At 43.6% G+C, this 22,454-nt stretch overlaps 1 protein-coding gene across 1 annotated transcript in view; it reads right to left on the bottom strand.

Annotated features, from left to right (window-relative positions):
• Window positions 1-22,454, bottom strand: part of LOC139268459 (choline transporter-like protein 3) — a 112,016-nt gene that overhangs the window by 78,818 nt on the left and 10,744 nt on the right. Inside the window, exon 2 of the mRNA XM_070886635.1 lies at window positions 18,634-18,738. Coding sequence (XP_070742736.1) covers window positions 18,634-18,738 — 105 coding nt within the window. The remainder of the gene's footprint in view (window positions 1-18,633; window positions 18,739-22,454) is intronic.

Genomic DNA, 22,454 nt, shown 5'->3' with positions numbered 1-22,454 from the left:
TCATTTTCATGGGATCATAACATGCCCGGCCATTTGTGAACAGGTGGATTATTCACCTAACCCCATTACCACCGGACGTTGTGACGAGTGGGGGGTGGAGGAAGAGAAAAAGGCGAGGTACCACCAGGTATCAGGCATAAGCAGGTACCACCCCATATTCCATCCCCACCACATTGCGTTTATGGTCCCAGGGCCAAGATATTTCAGATCCAATCACTGAATGGGGAAAGGAAATGTAGATGAATGTGTAGTGATGTACATTGGGTTGGGAAACATGAATCAAAGAATGCAAGTATGTAGTCAGTGTAAAGTTGTAATGCCATTGGTGTTTTAAAGGGAGCTAAGTAAAAGAAAAAGACTTGCATTTATATAGCGCCTTTCACAACCACTGGACCCCTCAAAGCTATTTACAGCCAATGAAGTACTTTTGGAGTGTAGTCACTGTTGTAATCTGGGAAACGCAACAGCCAACTTGTGCACAAGCAAGCTCCCACATACAGCAATATGATAATCACAAGATAATCTGGTTTTGTTATGTTGATTGAGGGATAAATATTGGCCAGGACACCGGGGATAACTCCCCTGCTCTTCCTTGAAATAGTGCCTTGGGATCTTTTACGTCCACCTGAGAGACCAAAAGACGGCACCTCCGACAGTGCAGCACTCACTCAGCACTGCATTCGATTTATGTGCTCAATTTCCTGGAGTGCAATATGAACCCACAACTTCCTGACTCAGAGGCAAGTGTGCTACCCACTGAGCCACAGCTGACACTGTAGGAATGAACAACAAGGATGCTTCCAGAACTTGGAGTTCTAGGCTATGCAGAATGTTAGTGTCAAAATGTTCAGGCCCAGTTGGCAAAGTATGGATGAATTGCTCCATTTTGGTCACTAGTTCTGTTGGTGAGCTGTGCACTTGCCCGAGGGCAAACAATGGACACAACAACATTGCAATTTACTTTTTTTCCACTCATTCGTTGGACTTGAAGCTGAATTTTTTTTTAAACTCCAGACCCCTTCCAAAAATAGAAGATTTCCCGGACAGCCCACTGGAACGTGAAAGCAATTAGTTTTAGGATCACTGTGAATTCAATTATATTTCTTCAAATAGTAACGACAATCTGTGCTCTCTCATTGTAGATAATTCTGTTCATTTTTCATTCTGCATGAAGGCAGTTGACCTTATATATACACAGAGCATGGGGTAGAAAGTTCGAGCCTGCAGATATATGATGTGTGGGGGTAATCAGCGTTTTTTTTAAAATCATACAATTTCGAGATTTTCTTTTGGCAATTACTTTGAGAAGTGTCACTGAAAGAGGGATAATTTAAATTAGATTTCAATACGTGAAACACATCTCACAATAACTATTAGATATATATATATGTATATATCCTTTCCATTGTCTATAAATGCATGAAACAATTGCCTTCAGGAACTAAACAAATACTGGCTCTGCTAAGGGCTCAAATGGGCAAGTTATTGTCCTGAGGGTTACAACGTCCAAAGCTGAGCACAATAATTTACCTTATGGATAGAGGCTCCATTTTTAGTATAGCCTTGGGCTAGCTTGACTTTCTCCCAGGTTAACTCCTCACTTCATTAACTATGGTGTTATACTCCGAAAGTATAACAATCACATAATCTTAGCCCATGAATGTAGCAAGTTAGTGGTAATTAATTGGCTGTGAAGCATTTGGGACATAAGAACATAGGAACAGGAGTAGGCCATACAACCCCTCGAGCCTGCTCCGCCATTCAATAAGATCATGGCTGATCTGATCATGGATTCAGCTCAAATTCCCCGCCCGCTCCCTGTAACCTCTTATCCCTTTATTGTTTAAGAAACTGTCTATTTCTGTCTTAAATTTATTCAATGTCCCAGCTTTCACAGCTCTCTGAGGCAGCGAATTCCACAGATTTACAACCCTCAGAGAAGAATTTCTCCTCATCTCTGTTTTAAATGGGCAGCCCCTTATTCTAAGATCATGCCCTCTAGTTCTAGTCTCCACTATCAGTGGAAACATCCTCTCTGCATCCACCTTGTCATGCCCCCTCATAATCTTATACGTTTCGATAAGATCATCTCTCATTCTTCTGAATTCCAATGAGTAGAGGCCCAACCTTTCCTCATAAGTCAACCCCCTCATCTCCGGAATCAACCTAGTGAACCTTCTCTGAACTGCCTCCAAAGCAAGTATATCCTTTCCTAAATATGGAAACCAAAACTGCACACAGTATATCAGGTATGGCCTCACCAATACCCTGAGTAGCTGTAGCAAGACGGTCCTGCTTTTATACTCCATCTCCTTTGCAATAAAGGCCAAGATTCCATTGGCCTTCCTGATCACTTGCTGTACCTGCATACTATCCTTTTGTGTTTCATGCACAAATACCCCCAGGTCCCGCTGTACTGCAGCACTTTGCAATCTTTCTCCATTTAAATAATAACTGGCTCTTTGATTTTTATTCTGCCAAAGTGCATGACCTCACACTTTCCAACATTATACTCCATCTGCCAAATTTTTGCCCACTCACAGCCTGTCTATGTCCTTTTGCAGATTTTTTGTGTCCTCCTCACACGTTGCTTTTCCTCCCTTCTTTGTATCGACAGTAAGTTTGGCTATGTTACACTCAGTCCCTTCTTCTAAGTCGTTAAATAGATTGTAAATAGTTGGGGTCCCAGCACTGATCCCTGCTGGCTGACAACCAGAGAATGAACCATTTATCCTGACTTTCTGTTTTATGTTCGTTAGCCAATCCTCTATCCATGCTAATATATTACCCCAACCCCGTCAACTTTTATCTTGTGCAGTAACCTTTTATGTGGCACATTGTCAAATAAGTAGTAACTTATGATGGTTAATGGCCGTGACTGACTGGGTACCAGAAACAGTATTTAGTTTTGTTCAGAAATCATTAGACTGTGTCCAGCTTCCATGAATTTCTGGGATTAAATGAAGTCAGTACTGCAATCAAAATCAATTAAATACTCCATTCATGTTATTTAGAAGCCCAAAAATATAAACACATTTAACCAAGATTTATTATTTTTCCATCCATTGGCACAGTTTGTTTGAAATGAAGGATTTACTGGTACTAAATTGTTTTCAAACACACAAGAACAACAAAAAGCCTTACATGTCCTGGACTATAAGTCAAGAACACTGAATCAATATCTTGACAAGAATATTCATCACGGGCACCAGATAATTCCTTAACCCTTTACCTTAACTCCTCATCAAGGAACTGGGGTCTACCACCCAGAGAATACAGTTGCCAATCCTGTGAGCGAATCAGTACTGGTTTTGGTAATTAAAGCCACATCCCTCTGTTCCCCTTCATAGTATTTCATACATAACATTGTCAAAATCCACTTAGAAAAACGTTACTAAATTGGGGCAAAGGCCGTTGGCGACGTCTACTCCATTGAGCTCATGGTAAAGGCAGGATTCACTGCAATGTGGTCAGTCCAGTCTCTCCACTCAGCTGAAAGATTAGTGCAAAGTTCCTGAAGGTTTGGAATTTACAGGAACTGATGGAATAATTGTCTACAGCCAAATTTACAAAGTATTTACAGAACAGAAACAGGCCATTCAGCCCAACTGGTCCATGCCTGTGTTTATGCTTCACAGGAGCCTCCTCCTAGCCCTCTTCATCTAACCGCATCAACATACCCCACTATTCCTTTTCTCCTCATATGCTTATTTAGCTTCCCCTTGAATGCATCTATGCGATTCGCCTCAACTACTCCCTGTGGTAGTGAGTTCCACATTCTAACCACTCTCTAGGTAAATAAACTTCTCCTGAATTCCCGATTGGATTTATTGGTGACTATCTTATATTTATGACCTCAAGTTCTGGTCTCGCCTGCAAGTGAAAATCTTCTCTATGTCTACCCTAAGACCATTAGCAGGTCACCCCTCAGACTTCTATAGAGACCCAGCCTTTTCAATCTTTTCCTCTCAGTTCTTGTATCATTCTAGTAAATATTTTTTGCACCTTCCCCAGTGCTTCTATATCCATTTTATAATAGAGACACATGGGGCTAGAAATTCAATGCATTTGCTCCTCCCGTTAGCAAATGCCTTACCACCTGGGCATGGCGCAGGCAATGACTCCTGCCATATTGGACGGGCGTTTAGCGGCGGTGCTAGGGCTTTGTGCCCTAATCTCCTGTGCCCAGAGACCGTGACGGCATCACCGTGCGCATCGCCCCGTTAGCATAACAAATTAAATCACTTCCACTCCATCCGACATACAAAAAGTACTGCTGCAAAACTGACTTACAAACCTGTACAGAAATCAGGCAGACTTGCCCACTCAGAATATGTTCTATCTGTGGTTATGCAATATGCGCCACTTTTGGGTCCAAGTTACCGCCCAATACACAGTAAATATCAGTAAACATATAGCCAACGACGTCACTAATAACACCACACCATATTTCTATAGTCATCATCACAGGCAGTCCCTCGGAATCGAGGAAGACTTGCTTCCACTCTTAATATGAGTCCTTAGGTGGCTGAACAGTCCAATACGAGAACCACAGTCCCCGTTACAGGTATGACAGATAGTCGTTGAGGGTAAGGGAGGGTGGGGCAGGTTTGCTGCACGCTCCTTCTGCTGCCTGCACTTGATTTCTGCATGCTCTCGCCGATGAGACTCGAGGTACTCAGTGCCCTCCCGGATGCACTTCCTCTACTTACAGCGGTCTTTGGCCAGGGGCTCCCAGGTGTTAGTGGGGATGTTGCACTTTATCAGGGAGGCTTTGAGGGTGTCCTTGTAACGTTTCCTCTGCCCACCTTTGGCTCGTTTGCCATGAAGGAGTTCCGAGTAGAGCACTTGCTTTGGGAGTCTCGTGTCTGGCATGCGGACAATGTGGCCTGCCCAGCGGAGCTGATCAAGTGTGGTCAGTGCTTCAATGCTGGGCGCATCTGTCCTCCCAAGGGATTTCTATAGTGCTCACGTACTTAAAGTACTTCACCGGCTGATGGGACTCAGAGTGTAAAGAATCCCACGCCACTACTTTGGCGAAGAGCAGGCGAGTTATCCCAGGTGTCACTGTACAGCAAAATTCTAAAAGGACAAAGGGTGTTAATAAAACAAGCCTGAAGGCTTTGTGTCTTAATGCAAGGAGTATCCGCAATAAGGTGGATGAATTAATTGTGCAAATAGATGTTAACAAATATGATGTGATTGGGATTACGGAGACGTGGGTCCAGGATGATCAGGGCTGGGAACTCAACATTCAGGGGTATTCAACATTCAGGAAGGATAGAATAAAAGGAAAAGGAGGTGGGGTAGCATTGCTGGTTAAAGAGGAGATTAATGCAATAGTTAGGAAAGACAGTAGCTTGGATGATGTGGAATCTATATGGGTAGAGCTGCAGAACACCAAAGGGCAAAAAACGTTAGTAGGAGTTGTGTACAGACCTCCAAACAGTAATAGGGATGTTGGGGAGGGCATCAAACAGGAAATTAGGGGTGCATGCAATAAAGGTGCAGCAGTTATAATGGGTGACTTTAATATGCACATAGATTGGGCTAGCCAAACTGGAAGCAATACGGTGGAGGAGGATTTCCTGGAGTGCATAAGGGATGGTTTTCTAGACCAATATGTTGAGGAACCAACTAGGGGGGAGGCCATCTTAGACTGGGTGTTGTGTAATGAGAGAGGATTAATTAGCAATCTCATTGTGCGAGGCCCCTTGGGGAAGAGTGACCATAATATGGTGGAATTCTACATTAGGATGGAGAATGAAACAGTAATTTCAGAGACCATGGTCCAGAACTTAAAGAAGGGTAACTTTGAAGGTATGAGGCGTGAATTGGCTAGGATAGATTGGCGAATGATACTTAGGGGGTTGACTGTGGATGGGCAATGGCAGACATTTAGAGACCGCATGGATGAATTACAACAATTGTACATTCCTGTCTGGCGTAAAAATAAAAAAGGGAAGGTGGCTCAACCGTGGCTATCTAGGGAAATCAGGGATAGTATTAAAGCCAAGGAAGTGGCATACAAATTGGCCAGAAATAGCAGCGAACCTGGGGACTGGGAGAAATTTAGAACTCAGCAGAGGAGGACAAAGGGTTTGATTAGGGCAGGGAAAATGGAGTACGAGAAGAAGCTTGCAGGGAACATTAAGGCGGATTGCAAAAGTTTCTATAGGTATGTAAAGAGAAAAAGGTTGGTGAAGACAAACGTAGGTCCCCTGCAGTCAGAATCAGGGGAAGTCATAACGGGGAACAAAGAAATGGCAGACCAATTGAACAAGTACTTTGGTTCGGTATTCACTAAGGAGGATACAAACAACCTTCCGGATATAAAAGGGGTCAGAGGGTCGAGTAAGGAGGGGGAACTGAGGGAAATCTTTATTAGTCGGGAAATTGTGTTGGGGAAATTGATGGGATTGAAGGCCGATAAATCCCCAGGGCCTGATGGACTGCATCCTAGAGTACTTAAGGAGGTGGCCTTGGAAATAGCGGATGCATTGACAGTCATTTTCCAACATTCCATTGACTCTGGATCAGTTCCCATGGAGTGGAGGGTAGCCAATGTAACCCCACTTTTTAAAAAAGGAGGGAGAGAGAAAACAGGGAATTATAGACCGGTCAGCCTGACCTCAGTAGTGGGTAAAATGATGGAATCAATTATTAAGGATGTCATAGCAGTGCATCTGGAAAATGGTGACATGATAGGTCCAAGTCAGCATGGATTTGTGAAAGGGAAATCATGCTTGACAAATCTTCTGGAATTTTTTGAGGATGTTTCCAGTAAAGTGGACAAAGGAGAACCAGTTGATGTGGTATATTTGGACTTTCAGAAGGCTTTCGACAAGGTCCCACACAAGAGATTAATGTGCAAAGTTAAAGCACATGGGATTGGGGGTAGTGTGCTGACGTGGATTGAGAACTGGTTGTCAGACAGGAAGCAAAGAGTAGGAGTAAACGGGTACTTTTCAGAATGGCAGGCAGTGACTAGTGGAGTGCCGCAAGGTTCTGTGCTGGGGCCCCAGCTGTTTACATTGTACATTAATGATTTAGACAAGGGGATTAAATGCAGTATCTCCAAATTTGCGGATGACACTAAGTTGGGTGGCAGTGTGAGCTGCAAGGAGGATGCTATGAGGCTGCAGAGTGACTTGGATAGGTTAGGTGAGTGGGCAAATGCATGGCAGATGAAGTATAATGTGGATAAATGTGAGGTTATCCACTTTGGTGGTAAAAACAGAGAGACAGACTATTATCTGAATGGTGACAGATTAGGAAAAGGGAAGGTGCAACGAGACCTGGGTGTCATGGTACATCAGTCATTGAAGGTTGGCATGCAGGTACAGCAGGCGGTTAAGAAAGCAAATGGCATGTTGGCCTTCATAGCGAGGGGATTTGAATACAGGGGCAGGGAGGTGTTGCTACAGTTGTACAGGGCCTTGGTGAGGCCACACCTGGAGTATTGTGTACAGTTTTGGTCTCCTAACTTGAGGAAGGACATTCTTGCTATTGAGGGAGTGCAGCGAAGGTTCACCAGACTGATTCCCGGGATGGCGGGACTGACCTATCAAGAAAGATTGGATCAACTGGGCTTGTATTCACTGGAGTTCAGAAGAATGAGAGGGGACCTCATAGAAACGTTTAAAATTCTGACGGGTTTAGACAGGTTAGATGCAGTAAGAATGTTCCCAATGTTGGGGAAGTCCAGAACCAGGGGTCACAGTCTGAGGATAAGGGGTAAACCATTTAAGACCGAGATGAGGAGAAACTTCTTCACCCAGAGAGTGGTGAACCTGTGGAATTCTCTACCACAGAAAGTAGTTGAGGCCAATTCACTAAATATATTCAAAAGGGAGTTAGATGAAGTCCTTACTACTCGGGGGATCAAGGGTTATGGCGAGAAAGCAGGAAGGGGGTACTGAAGTTTCATGTTCAGCCATGAACTCATTGAATGGCGGTGCAGGCTAGAAGGGCTGAATGGCCTGCTCCTGCACCTATTGTCTATGTTTCTATGTGTCCCAGCCAACATTTATCCCTCAATCAACACCACTAAAAAACTGATTATCTGGTCATCATCACATTGCTGTTTATGAGATCTTGCTGAGCAGACATCAGCATCCGTGTTTCCTGCATTACAACAATGACAACACTTCAAAAAGTACTTCACTGGCTGTAATGCAATTTTGGATGGCTGAAGATCGTGAAGGGCGCTATATAAATCCAAATCTTTGAGTGGAAGCAAGGGAAGAGAGAAGTGTAGGAGAGAGCCAAAGTCAAAGAGAATGGTCTCACATATGCTGTTGAAGGCACTAATAACATTGATTCAAAGACAATTATTCCACTTTTATTAGAAAGTCATTTGTGATGAAATTGGAAATAAGTCCATCCAGTAAAACTAAAATATTCTAAACGAACAAAATACATATTAACTTCTGGAGCATGCACAGACTTACAAATCTGTAACTAATGGAGGTGGATTTTACATGAATGCAAATATTGTTCTGCACTGTTTTTTGGCCTAAACACATATGTGCAAAATTTCTCCAAAGCACAAAGTATTTAGGAATTTTTGCCAAGACATACACTTTGGCAGGATGCTCAGAGGTAAATGCAATGGTTACACATGAAGAAGCAGGAGGTTTATGGCAATGTGTTACTTTCCAATTTACGCCCCACCTTTCTCTCTCTCTCTCAGACAGCAACTTATGTCTATGTATCCTGGATGAGAAAAAGCCATCACGCCCACAAGTCTCATACCTATGTTTTGGCCAGTTTCATTCCCATACACCAACTGGAAGAGACAACAGAAAACAGAGACCTGTAACCTATTAGAATCCTCCGTCAAAAATACCTCTCCAATTCCTCATGGATGATTAGGCAAGTCCCAGCAGGCACCAAATCCATTATGTAATGGCGGGGTGGTGGGGGTGCTGATTCCAAGCAGCTGTTCATCATGCGTGAGTTGAGATGATGTGTCGGCTAACTATTCAACCACTCAACGCTGAGTCCAATCAATCCTCACTGCACATCCTCATATGTCCACTTCGCAGCAGAGATAACTGATTAGTAATCCTTGCCGTTATATGTTTTAGCTCAGATACGATGAAGTTAATTCAAGAGCCCCAGCTAAGATCAGCACCAACGTTAAGATAATCGGCAAAAGACCTAGGGGTGGGGGCTGGGGAGATGAGAATTTATTTTTACACAGCGAGCTGTTGTGATCTGGAATGCAGTGCTTGAAAGGGTTGAGGAAAACAGATTCAATAGTAACTTTCAAAAGAGAATTGGATATATATTAGAAAAGAAAACATTTGCAGGGCTATGGAGAAAGAACCAGCACAGGCATGATGGGCTGATCAGTCTCCTTCTGAGCTGTACGATTCAATGAAGATAGCAAAGCACAGGAGAAACGTGTGTGCATTGTGGGTTGAAGCTGCAGACTGAGTCAGAGCAAAGGGCGTAGCTGGGAAACAAAGGTGTATTAGTTAACCTCCAGGAGTCTTCATTCTTCAAATACTCCACATACCACCGGTCAGGTCACCAGCTGCAAAAATTCCAGGATTGCTTGTCTTTTGGTTTGAACCTTACAACCTTCTCTTTCTACAACCATTTCACGAGAACTACTTCACAAACTAATGAAGGTGTTTTTTCCATACAAAATACATATAGGCACACACCATTTGGTGAGGGGAGAGGGGGAGAGGGGGGGGGGAGTGGGGGGAGAACAGGGGCAGAGAGGTGGATTCCCATCCTGCAGTAAACTGTTTACACAGAGCAGCAGGCCCTAAGGATCTGCACTTGCAATGCCTGCTTTACACCCTTGCATGGGTTTTTTGGTGCAGTCAAAACAGAAAGATTTTCAAGCACCATTTACATGCCTACAAAGATAAATAAGCCACAAAGCTCCTTCTATAAACAGGTCCAAAGCATGAAGTGTTTAGGATTTTTTGCCACAACATAACTTTTGGCCGGGTGTTTATCCAGCCTAATCCCACTTTCCAGTTCTTGGTCCGTATCCCTGTAGGTTACGACACTTTAAGTGCACATCCAAGTACTTTTTAAATGCGGTGAGGGTTTCTGCCTCTGCCACCCTTTCAGGCAGAGAGTTCCAGACCCCTACCACCCTCTGGGTGAAGACATTTCCCCTCAAATCCCCTCGAAATCTCTTAACAATTACCTTGAATCTGTGCCCCCTGGTTCTTGACCCCTCTGGTAAGGGAAATAGGTCCGTCCTATCCACTCTATCTAGGCCCCTCATAATTTTATACACCTCAATAAGGTCTCCTCTGTTCCAAAGAAAACAACTCCAGCCTATCCAATCTTTCCTCATAGCTAAAATTCTCCAGTACAGGCGACATCCTAGTAAATCTCCCCTGTACCCTCTCCAGTGTAATCATATCTTTCCTGTAATGTGGTGACCAGAACAGCACGCAGTTCTCTAGCTTTGGCCTAACTAGTTTTTTTTATACAATTCAAGCATAAACTCCCTGCTCTTGTATGCCTTGGCTAATTAAGGTAAGTATTCCATATGCCTTCTGAACCACCTTATCCACCTGGCCTGCTACCTTCAGGGATCTGTGGACATGCACTCCCAGGTCCCTTTGTTCCTCTACACTTCTCAGTGTCCTACCATTTAATATGTATTCCCTTGTCTTGTTAGCCCTCCCCAAATGCATTATCTCATACTTCTCCATATTAAATTCCATTTGCCACTGTTCTGCCCACCTGACCAGTTCATTGATATCTTCCTGCAGTCTAAGCTTTCTTCTTCATTATCAACCATACAGCCGATCTGCAAACTTCTTAATCATACCCCCTACATTCGTCTAAATCATTGATATTTACCACAAAAAGCAAAGGACCTAGTACTGAATACTGCTGGAAACAACCTTCCAGTTACAAAAACACCCATCAACCCTTTGCTTCCTATCTCTGAGCCAATTTTGGATCCAACTTGCCACTTTGCCCTGGATCTCATGGGCTTTTACTTTCGTGACCAGTCTGCCATGTGGGACCTTATAAAAAGCCTTGCTAAAATCCAGATACACTACATCAAACACACTACCCTCTTCGATCCTCCTTGCTACCTCCTCAAAAAATTCAATCAAATTAGTCAGACACGACCTTCCCTTAACAAATCCATGCTGACTGCCCTTGATTAATCCGTATCTTTCTAAATGAAGATTTATCCTGTTCCTCAAAATTTTTTCCAATAATTTTACCACTACCAAGGTTAGGCTCATTGTCCTGTAATTATTCAGTCTATCCCTTTCTTCCTTTTTAAACAAAGGTACAACATTAGCAGTACTCCAGTCCTCTGGCATCGCACCTGTAGCCAAAGAAGATTGGAAAATGATGGTCAGAGCCTCTGCTATTTGCTCTTTTGCTTCTCTTAACAGCCTGGGATATTTTTCGTCCGGGCCTGGGGGTTTAATCCACTTTCAAAGCTGCTAAACCCCTTAATACTTCCTCTCTCACTATGTTTATTCCATCTAATATTTCACACTCCTCCTCTCTGATTGCAATGTCCTTTTTAATTGCACCCCTGCACTTTCTATACTCCTCTAGAGTTTCTGCAGTATTGAGCCCTCGGTATTTGTCTTAAGCCTCCCTTTTTTTCTTTATCTTACCCTGTATGTCCCTTGACATCCAGGGGGCTCTAGATTATTAGTCCCACACTTTTTATTTAAGGGATCATACTTTCTCTGAACCCTTCAGATCTCCTCCTTGAATGCCTCCCACTGCTCTGACACTGATTTACCTTCAAGTGGCTATTTCTAGTCTACTATGGTTAAATCACCGCTCAGCTTAGCAAAATTGGCCTTTCCCCAATTGAGAACTTTTATTCCTGATCTATCTTTGTCCTTTTCCATAACTACCCTAAATCTAACTGAATTATGATCACTCGCACCAAAATGCTCTCCCACTGATGCCCCTTCCACCTGCCCAGCTTCATTCCCCAAAACCAAGTCCATAACCACCCCCTTCCTTGTTGGGCTTGCTATATATTGGCTGAAAAAGTTCTCCTGAATGCATTTTAGGAATTCCACACCCTCTATATCTTTCAAACTAATTTTATCCAGTTAATATTAGGGTAGTTGAAATCTCCTATTACTGCCTCATAGTTTTTGCACTTCAAAAATTTGCTTACATATTTGCTCGTATCTGTTTGGGGGTCTATAGTTCACTCCCAGCAGTGTGATTACCCCTTCTTGGTTCTTCAGTTCAACCCATATGGCCTCATTTGATAATCCTTTCAATATATCATCCCTCCTTACAGCTGTAATTGTCTCTTTAATCAATATTGCGGCCCCCCCTCCTTTTTTACCCCCCTCTCTATCCCATCTGAAAACCCTGTAACCAGGAATGTTGAGCTGCCATACCTGCCCTTCTTCCAGTCATGTCTCAGTAATAGCTATAATATCATACTCCCAAGAGTTTATCTGTGCTCTCAGCTCATCTGTCTTATTCCCTATACTCCTTGCATTGAAGTATGTACCATTTAGCACTGCCAAACTTCCTTGTTGTCTATTTAATAGCCCTTGTTTCCTCTGTCTTCCAAATTCACTTTCTACTTTTCTACTTTCATATTCCAGCTTTACTTCTCTCCCTTCTGAATCTATTCTCCGTTTCCCATCCGCCTGCCAAGCTAATTTAAATGCCGCTCAACAGCACTAGCAAACTCTCCCGCGAGGATACTGGTCCCAGCTCTATTGAGGTGCACCCGTCCGGCTTGTACAGGCCCCACCTCCTCAGAATCTGTCCCAATGCCTCAGGAAACTAAAACCCTCCCCCCTGCACCATCTCTCCAGCCACGAATTAATCTGCTCTATCCTCCTATTTCTGTACTCACTAGCACGTGGCACTGGGAGTAATCCGAAGATTACTACCTTTGAGGTCCTGCTTTTCAATCTCTCTCCTAGCTCCCTAAAATCTGCCAGCAGGACCTAATTCCTTTTTCTATCTATGTCATTGGTCCCGATATGGACCATGACCTCTGACTGTTCACCCTCTCCCCCCAGAGTGCTCTGCAGCTGCTTGGTGACATCCTTGATCCTGGAAACAGGGAGGCAACATACCATCCTGGAGTCACGTCTGCGGTCGCAGAAACGCCTGTCTGCTCCCCTAACTATTGAATCCCCTACTACTATTGCTCTTCCAGTCTTCTTCCTCCCCTACTGTGCAGCTAAGCCACCCGTGTTGCTGTGGACTTGGCACTGGCTGCACTGCCTAGAGGAACCATCGCCCTCACCAGTACTCAGAACATAATACTGGTTGGAGAGCGAGATGGACTCAGGGGGTTCCTGCATTACCTGCCTCCTCCTTCTCTTCTGTCTGGCAGTCACCCACTTCCTCTCTGAAGCTGCGGGGTGAGCACTTCTAGAAATGTGCTCTCCATGACAAGGAACGATGGGAGTGTGGGACAGGTAAAATGCCTTAATTAAATGAAAGGGGAGGGCAGGTGATAGCTGGGGGTGGGGGCCGCAGAGAGTCTGGCAACAGACGGGATTATTTCTTTGGGGACCAGAGAAACATTCATGCCCCTCCTGCTGCCACAGAAATAGTTAAAAGAACTGACTTGAAGCGTTTTCAGGGTGGCTTCCTGCGGTCCCTACTCTATGTTGGGTTTCCCCAGGCAGGGCTTGTGCAGTGCATACTATATCGGGGTCTTACATAGCTCACTCTGCATCGATTTATGAGGCTCCCGCCTGTTTTGGGAAGAATGCATTGGACAAGAAATGGGGCAATAACGAGGCCATAATTGTCCCCATCATAACTAAGTTCACAATTTTTTAGAATAGACAGATCAACCTAAACATTTTACAGGCAACTAAGGATAAGCAATAAATGTGACCATGTCTCTGCCTTGACCTTGTCTATATCTCAAGAACAAAATTTAAAAAATACTGCTGCCAGACTAGAATTGCGGTGAATTTAGATCAGTGCTTGTGTAAATCATTCTGACTAAAGCACAGATAGGATCAATGATTATCACATGCACAAGTTGATCAAATATTTTACAGTCTCATTTGTATCAACTTTAGTAGGCCAAACAAGACAAGATCAAAAAGTACATCGGTAATTCTTTTATTTTCACCAAATGTTTTAACACTTGACTAATCATGTGTGTTCACTGCATACCGGAGAACAAAACCATATTTAGTTCCCAACCTCACTCCGACACTGCACATCAGCCTCATTCCCTGCCTCACTCAGACACTGCGCATCCGCCTCACTCCGACACTCTGCATCCGCCTCACTCCGACACTCTGCATCCGCCTCACTCCGACACTCCGCATCCGCCTCACTCCGACACTGCGCAATCAATAAGGAACTAAGCTGCCATGGAACATCACTGGCTCCAAATAGCAATTGAATGGCAAGAACAATCTCATATTGCACTTTCCAAAAATCAAAATACTCTTTAAATTCCAAAATGTCTGTTCATTAATCAACTGAAAGTTCCAGATGGGCAGCCAATGACCACAATAGGAGGCAAAGTCAAATCAATGGGAGAACAGTTCAGCCTTGTAAAACATTTAGCACAATCTTGATTCGCCTCCAGCATATTCCTGCAACTGTTTGATACGGAAGAAAATAATACAGATTAAATGTAATCTCATTGAAGACATGGCTATCTACAGAATGCACTGAGATAACATACTCAGTACTTGTACTAGAATAGCATAACTGCTAGGGAAAGGTAAACCCCACAAGATCAAGTTACTTCATTATTTCTTCACTCATCTCCAGTTTCCTAAAGATCTCCATCAAGATACAGGCCCTTAAAATTACTCCGGTTTGCAAAATGCTGTATTTCATAATTATGGTGCCCTGAGCTCTTGATCTCTCCTTTATATTCTCTTATCTAACCTCTAGAAAGCAGCTTTGAGGTTTTCACGAAAACTATGTGTAAAATGATCATATTTCAATAAAGAGCAATTTTGACTTATTCAGATGTTTTCAGATAGACCAAGTTGCTGAAACTGCCAGGATCAACCTACAAAGCTCCTCCGAACTCCAGTACATCAATCAGCAGGGTAACTTTATATGACAGCTGGCATCATCTCCTACTGTACTAACTTTGGAATGGTAGGCTCTTTTCGGAATTCACTTGTCTGGGCCAACATTTGTCATCACTGTTGTAGATATATCATTGTATAGTGTATTGGTTATGGTGCTGGACTAACAACCCAGAGATTGCTCGTTCAAAGACCCAAAGAACCATAAAAGGTTTACAGCACGAAAGGAGACAATTTGACCCACCATCTCTGAGGTGATGGAAATCTGCAACTTTCTCCCCCAAAAGCTGTTGAGGCTGGGGTCAATTGGAAATTCAAAACTAAGATGGATAGGTTTTTGTTAGGCAAAGGTATTAAGGGAAATGGACCCAAGGCGGGTAAATGGAGCTGAGATACAGATCAGCCATGATCCAATTGAATGGAGTAACAGGCTCAAGGGGCTGAATGGTCTCCTCCTGTTCCACATTCCTGGCTCTTTGCTGGAACAATCTAAAATGAATTCATTGCTCTGCTCTTCCTATAACTTTGTATCTTCCTCTGCTTCAGAAATGGATCCAATTTTCCTTTTTTCCCTGTGACAAAGCATTCATGCTCCAACAACCCTCTGTGCTATAAACGTCTATGGTTCAATAGCACCTTGCCACTCCACTGGGAGGGGCACAGAAATTGGCCTGGTCTTGTATTGCGACCACGTCTGCATCATGTAAGCATAATGTACGCTGATTGCAGGGTAAGTGGAGCGAGTGAGATATCTGGCAGGGAACCACATCATACGGTGACGTCAGGATGAGGGAAGAGGTGTCAGAAAGAGGTGGAGACCCAAAGCAGTCAGGTTCCACATCAAATTCCTTCCCCTCGGCCAACTTGCACAACCTTCACACTCGATAAAGATGAGGAATTTCAGAACTTGTGTCTTTTTGTTTGATAGATTGGTGGATGGGTGGATGCAGGCATGTCATTGGAGATCTTTGGAATAGTTGAACCACATTTAAAGATGATGCTGTTCAGTTGACTGCTAGCTTATATTCCTGTAAATAAATGATTATAGTTCATGGTACATTATAAAATAAATACAACTTAGAAAATTAAAGAAACCCCCATGAGCATGGCTGTCCCTAAAGGTTAGTAGCACAGGTTTTAAAAACGTTGACCGAGTTGTTTGAAAGCTCCTGTGCAAGTCATTGCTCATATGTGGTTTGCCACAAGAAAGTGCTGAGCACTGATGAGTCACAAACCAATACAGAATGCTGTGGATGTAGACAAGAATCAAATGTACAAGGTAATTGCCAACAACAGCTTTTCAAGGGTGTGTAACACAACACATATACACGGACTGCCTCAAAATCATTTTCTACCCATGTTGTTATTGACAAATTGTTTCGCTCAAAAATATAAGTGCTGATTAATATTTCAATGTCTGCAGGAAATCCAACCATCCTCATGGATGAAACACGATGGGGCTGATTTTCAATTTTGCCGCCTGGGCAGTAACGTGGGGGGGCCGGGGGGCAGGAGGGAGTGGGAGAGTGAAACCTCAGCACGTTGGAGAACTCGTCCAATTTACAAGACCACCCAACATGGGCTACACAACATGGTATGATTATTAATACAGCTTGGACTAAAATCCAGTGCTTCAGCCATCCTGTATTTGGGTCAATTCCATTACCAGCTAAAATCATTAGATAAACTAGGCAATAGTATCAAATTGCCTAAATCAATGAATACTGGAGAGGTGCCTAGGGACTAGAGAAAGCAGACCTTACTACTGTTTTTAAAAAGGTAGCAAAAGTAACCCAGGAATCTATGGGTTTAATGTTCATTGTGGGTAAAGTTTTGGAAATCCTTATTAAAGATAAGATCAGGAAGCTTCTGGATAGAAATAAAATGTAAAGGAGAGGTAATATGAACTCATGAAGGGGATGTCTTTTCAATCTGATTTACTGGTTTTCTTTGACGGAGTAACAAAGGAGCTCATTAGGGGTAAAGCAATGGACGTGATGGATTTGGATTTCAGTAAGGCCTTTGATGCAGTTCCTTTGGAAAGGCTGGTAAATAAAGAAAGCCGGAATCAGAGGAAATATTTTGTAATGGTTACGGAATTCGTTGACCAGTAGACCAGTGAGGGTTGTAGTGTAGATACTGTATTGCCATCAGCCTTCGAGAATTTTACGAGTGCAATATCGCAGGGCTCTGTTTTGGGACCGCTCCTGTTTAATATATTCTCGTTTCTGTTTAATATATTATAGATGATCTGGAGTGAGGAATCACAAGCACAGTGGCTACATTTGCAGAGCCATGGAGGGTGGTGGACTACAAAACCAAACAGGATAAGCTACAGAAGAATTTGAAAATACTTGGGAATTAGGCAGACAGGTGGCAGATGAAATTCAATGCAGGGAAATGCAAAGTGTTTCACATGGGGACAAAAAAATCCAGGAGGTGATTATTACTTAAATGGAAAGAATGTAATGTGTATGGAAAATGAAAGTGATCGGAGGGTCCTGATTGTCAATTTCGTGACAATAATCAGCAACTTTTGTTTTAGGATAATTAATCTCCAATAAAGACACACGAGAGGCTTCCTCTCCTCCCACCACACGTTCTCCCCCAAATATCTTCACTGGTCCACATATCTCATCAACCCACACTGTAGGCAGATGGCTTGTCAGACCATCCCGGGTGAGCATACCTCATCTGCCTTCCCTCCCATAACTTTTCTCCTTGCAGAGAATTGGCTTGCATCCACTCGAGGACGAAGGCCAGATAGAGATCTCATTAGATAATTGTGAAGAACATGTGAACCCAACAACTCCAGCTAACGGCCTGCTATATTCTGCGGGGGTTTAGCGGCGGCGGCAACCGCTAGCGCACCGCTGACAATGGTGATGTCATCGCTGTGTGCAGTGACCCATTTTTGGTCTGGAGGAAAAATTGGGCATCACCCCTGAAGCTGCACCGGGCAATGCCTGCAGCTGCGCGTAAATTTTTTTAAAAAATCAGCCGGCTTACCTGTCGCAGCCCATTGCCTCCTTGAAGATGGCACACCACCCCGCTCTCCGGTGGTCCAGATAGGGCTCCGCAGAGTCTGCAGCTTGGCCCTTGCCTTTAATGAAGGGGAGGACTCCTTCTATTCGGCAGTGCTGTGCGACCTAGTGCGTAGGGCTGTGCCCCGCTCCCTCTGCTGTCGCCCCAGAGAGGAAGTGGAGCCCATTATTTTGCTCTCTACTTCCTCTCAGGGCTGTAACCCCAATTTCGCGAGTGGGTTGTGACTTTACCACTGGCGCCGGAACTCTCACCTCGCGGATATTACCGCCCCCAAATGGGGTGCTGCGCAATTTCCTGGCCCTTGTCCGTTATCAGGCCAGAAACTCAACCAGGTGTAAGGAGCGGCTACTGCAGCCTAGTAGTGTATTTACCACGCTTATTTTTCCAAGTTTATATTCAAAGGTCGTGTTGAAAATGTTACCTGGGCTAGTTTTAAAACTCTGTCATTTAAGACATATATAGTTCTCAAACCACTGCTCTGATGATGAGATTAACTTGAAGCCATTCTGTTTCTATTGGCCGAGCAATGCATTTTTCCTACTTGTTCTGACTGCAACATACTCACCATTCCACTCCAGAAGAGACAGAAGATAACGAGCCACAGGACGTCGGTGCACCTCCTGTAAATCTGTGGCCGCCATTCCCGATGAGACACGTCTGCACCAGACACCTGAAATAAAAAGCCAATTCTCTCTCAAAAAAAATGAGCAAAGATCTGCGTTTTTGGGTTTTATCTTAATCTCAGTTCTTCCACAACGTTTAGATTTACTCTAAGCTTTCGTATATTTTGAAGACATACCATCAGTAATGAAGAGGTCCTGCAGGGTGTGTATTGTACCCACAGGTCTAGTTTTACACAATATTTTTAAAACACGTTGCTGTGGTTGATAATGTTGGAATGCCATAAATGACAGTTTAAGGATTACTTTACCAACAGGACACCAGTTACCAGATAAACTAAGACACGGTCAAAACCACATTGCAATAACCAATACAAAGCACTCAAGAATAAATCTAAAGTTCATAGAGAAGTTGAGAGGGTTTGATTTATTGAAAGCCTATGAGGGAAAAATGTACCTTTACATTTTGTGATTTTAGCCACCCCTAAAATGTATGCACTACTGAGGGGCAAAAGTAACCCAGAACATTTCACATCACTCAGCTGTGGCTCAGTGGATAGCACACTTGCCTCTTGAGTCAGAAGGTTGTGAGTTCAAATCCCACTCCAGGAACTTAAGCACGTAAATCTAGACTGATACTCCAGTGCAGTTCTGAGGGAGTGCTGCACTGTCGAAGGTGCCATCGTTGAATGAGACATTAATCCGAGGCCCCGTCTGCCCTCTCAAGTGGACGTAAAAGATCCCATAGCACTATTTCGAAGAAGAGCAAGGGAGTTATCCCTGGTGTCCCGGGCAATATTTATCCCTCAATCAACATAACAAAAACAGATTATCAGGTCATTATCACATTGCTGTTAGTTGGAGCTTGCTGTGCGCAAATTGACTGTCACGTTTCCCACATTACAACAGTGACTGCACTCCAAAAGTACTTCATTGGCTGTTCAGCGCTTTGGGACGTGTGGTGGTCGTGAAGACGTGATATAAATGTAAGTCCTTCTTCCTTTCATTACGTTGTTCTGTCAGCAATTTGACTCACCTGCATTGCATTTCCGCATGGCTCAGGCTGTTACTAATTACATGGACCTATTGATATTTTCAAAATAAAGTTGTGGGTATATTTGCAGCCATTTGATTGGGTTCATTCTCAACAATCATGCCAGCTTTGTACTGATGAAATTACAAATTAATTCAAACTTGTGGAATGGTAACAAAAAAAGGTACAATTTAAAAATACAATTTTCGCTCATATCCAAAAATGCTAAGTTGTTTGGAAAAAAAATTGCAGGGCTACAGGGAAAGGGTGGGGGGGGCGGGGCGACGGTGGGACTAGCTGAGATGCTCTTGCAGAGAGCTGGCATGGGCTCAATGGGCCAAATGGACTCCTTCTGTGCTGTAACCATTCTATGATTCTATCTGCAATTCGATCATCAGTCTCTACTGCACATATGCAGGAAATTATGACCTGGAATTTGCTGGAGCGGGGCATCTTTTGTGGCATGCCCTGTTTGTTAGATTTTTTTCCTTATTGATAGAGAATTCAAGCTCTGCAGCCTGGCTGCAGTTTTGAGAAAATACAGACCACATTGCATTAAGTTATCAACTTGACATTTTAGGACCTTGGGTAGCGAGCCAATTAAAGGTTAACAGACTATCAATTGAGCCAATAAGGTCAAAGAAGGCGAGTTCTTTTCTGTAAATTGAACCAGGTATAAGTACAGCCATTTTAGCCATGTGGTCTCAGAAGGACAAAGGCCTGGCTTAAAGCCAAGAGCTTGTTGCTGCTGCCAGACTAAAGTTACATTAAAACTACAATCGGAGTTCGTATTTCATTGGAAATTAAGAGATCTAACAATTTTGGCGTCATGAACAGGATCGCTGAGGGAAGAAACTGAATTTTGGACATCGGACCTACATACTGAGGTAAGGACTCTTTATAAAAGTCCTCGGTCAAAAGTCTAAATTCGCCTCTCCTTCTACGCGATTCCGAAAGCCTCCAGTTTGCGAACCCTCCGGTTGGTAGTCGGCTCGAGGTCCCATAGACGTCTAACTTCGGCGGTGTGTTAGTTAATTAATCACCGACCCACTGATCGGCTGGAAAGCCTCCGAATCGAGACCTCAGTAAAGAAATCAGTATTATGGCAGTAGGAGATAAGAGCAAAGAATTGCCTACAACTGTTAAAGGCGGGCGGGCACCACCTGAGGTTTCGATAGATGAAATCCTCGAACAGTTGAAAGAATACAGAAAGCAACAATTCAATTTATCTGAAACCTATATTAAGATCGAACAAAAGTACGGAACCTCCAAAGGACAATGGTCCTTGGACGAGATTAAAAAGGTCTGGGGAAAAACGACCCGTATGAAAAATAAAGAGCGAACTAGATGGTCCCTAGCGGTTATGGGCCAGATCCGAAACCGGAATGAAATTATAATGTGTTCCCAACATGATCGAGAACTGACCAGTACAAAGGATCAATTGCAAGCTGTTTGTGCACAGCTGCGACAGAAAAAACTTGAACTTGAAAAGCTGGAAGCGGAAGTTAGAGATCTTAAAGGTGAAATTAAAGAATGGAAAAAATAGGTCAAGAGACAGTAATAGGAAAAGGAAAATGTATCGGTCAATTCCCAGGGTACCCATGTTTGGATAAATTAAAAGCGCAAACCCGAAGACACGACCGAGGAATAGATACGGATTCTGAATCCTCCGATAATACAGGGTCGGAGGATGAAGAATTAGGGGTACGCTTTGCCCCGTTTAAAAAAAGACGAGTTGTAGTCAAATCAGAAGAGACTGTGGATGAGGGCGGAACCAAAAAAATGAGGAAAAGGGTGTATGCAGAATACTTATTTCATGATCCGGCAGACCCAGAGAAAATTGATAAATGGTCCAAGGAATTGCCCAATCCAAAGAAAGGGGGAGTAAAAACGTGGGACCAATTGGACCGCTTAAGAAATATATATCAACTTCATCCCTGGGACGGAGTGCAAATTTTTACCACAATGGTGCCAAAAACACAGAGAAGAAAATTGCACGACAAGGTAGAAGAAGCTTTGGGGCAGGATGAGCAAGAATTAGATGCAGGATGGGAGGCGATTAAACACTGGCTGCAAGCCTTCAGTCCAGCTAAGACAGGCTGGGGAAAAATTGCAGCCTGACAACAGAAAGGAACAGAGGAGGTCCGGGAGTATGACGAGCGGTTTAGATGCACGTGGCTAGAACATTTGGGTATGAATAATACGGATGAGGAAATGGATGAACAAGTGTTTGGACTCCTGAAAGCAGCTTTCGTGGCAGGTCTAAAGCCAGAACAGTCCAAAATGCTTAAGGTAGTGTTACCGGACTGGGAAGGTAGAGGAACTACCTTTGCAGCATTGGTGGATCGATGTAACCAATTAGACCGGGATATGGGAGCTAAAGTCCGAGCTGTACAGGCCATGGGATGGAAATCCCAGGATTCCGATAAACAGTTATTAGGAAAATTACCCGGAAAATGTCATTATTGTGGGAAAGAAGGTCATTGGGCCAAGAAGTGCAGGGCAAAACAGAAAGGTCGTGGCTGGGGAAGAGGACGCAGCCAGGGATACAATTCAGCCAACAAGCCAGACTTGTCACAAGATAACGACCTCATAGAAGCATTTAAGCAACTGACGATACAACAACAGAAGGAGTTACTTGGGATAGCAAAAAACGATTAGAGCCCACCCTGGCCCCCCTCCTCGCACTAATACAACAAAGAGGAGATGGGCTATATATAACTGTGAGGGTGG

This window comes from Pristiophorus japonicus, chromosome 8, assembly GCF_044704955.1.
Source record: "Pristiophorus japonicus isolate sPriJap1 chromosome 8, sPriJap1.hap1, whole genome shotgun sequence".
NCBI lineage: Eukaryota > Metazoa > Chordata > Chondrichthyes > Pristiophoridae > Pristiophorus > Pristiophorus japonicus.
This window is presented reverse-complemented; position numbering and strand designations above follow the sequence as displayed.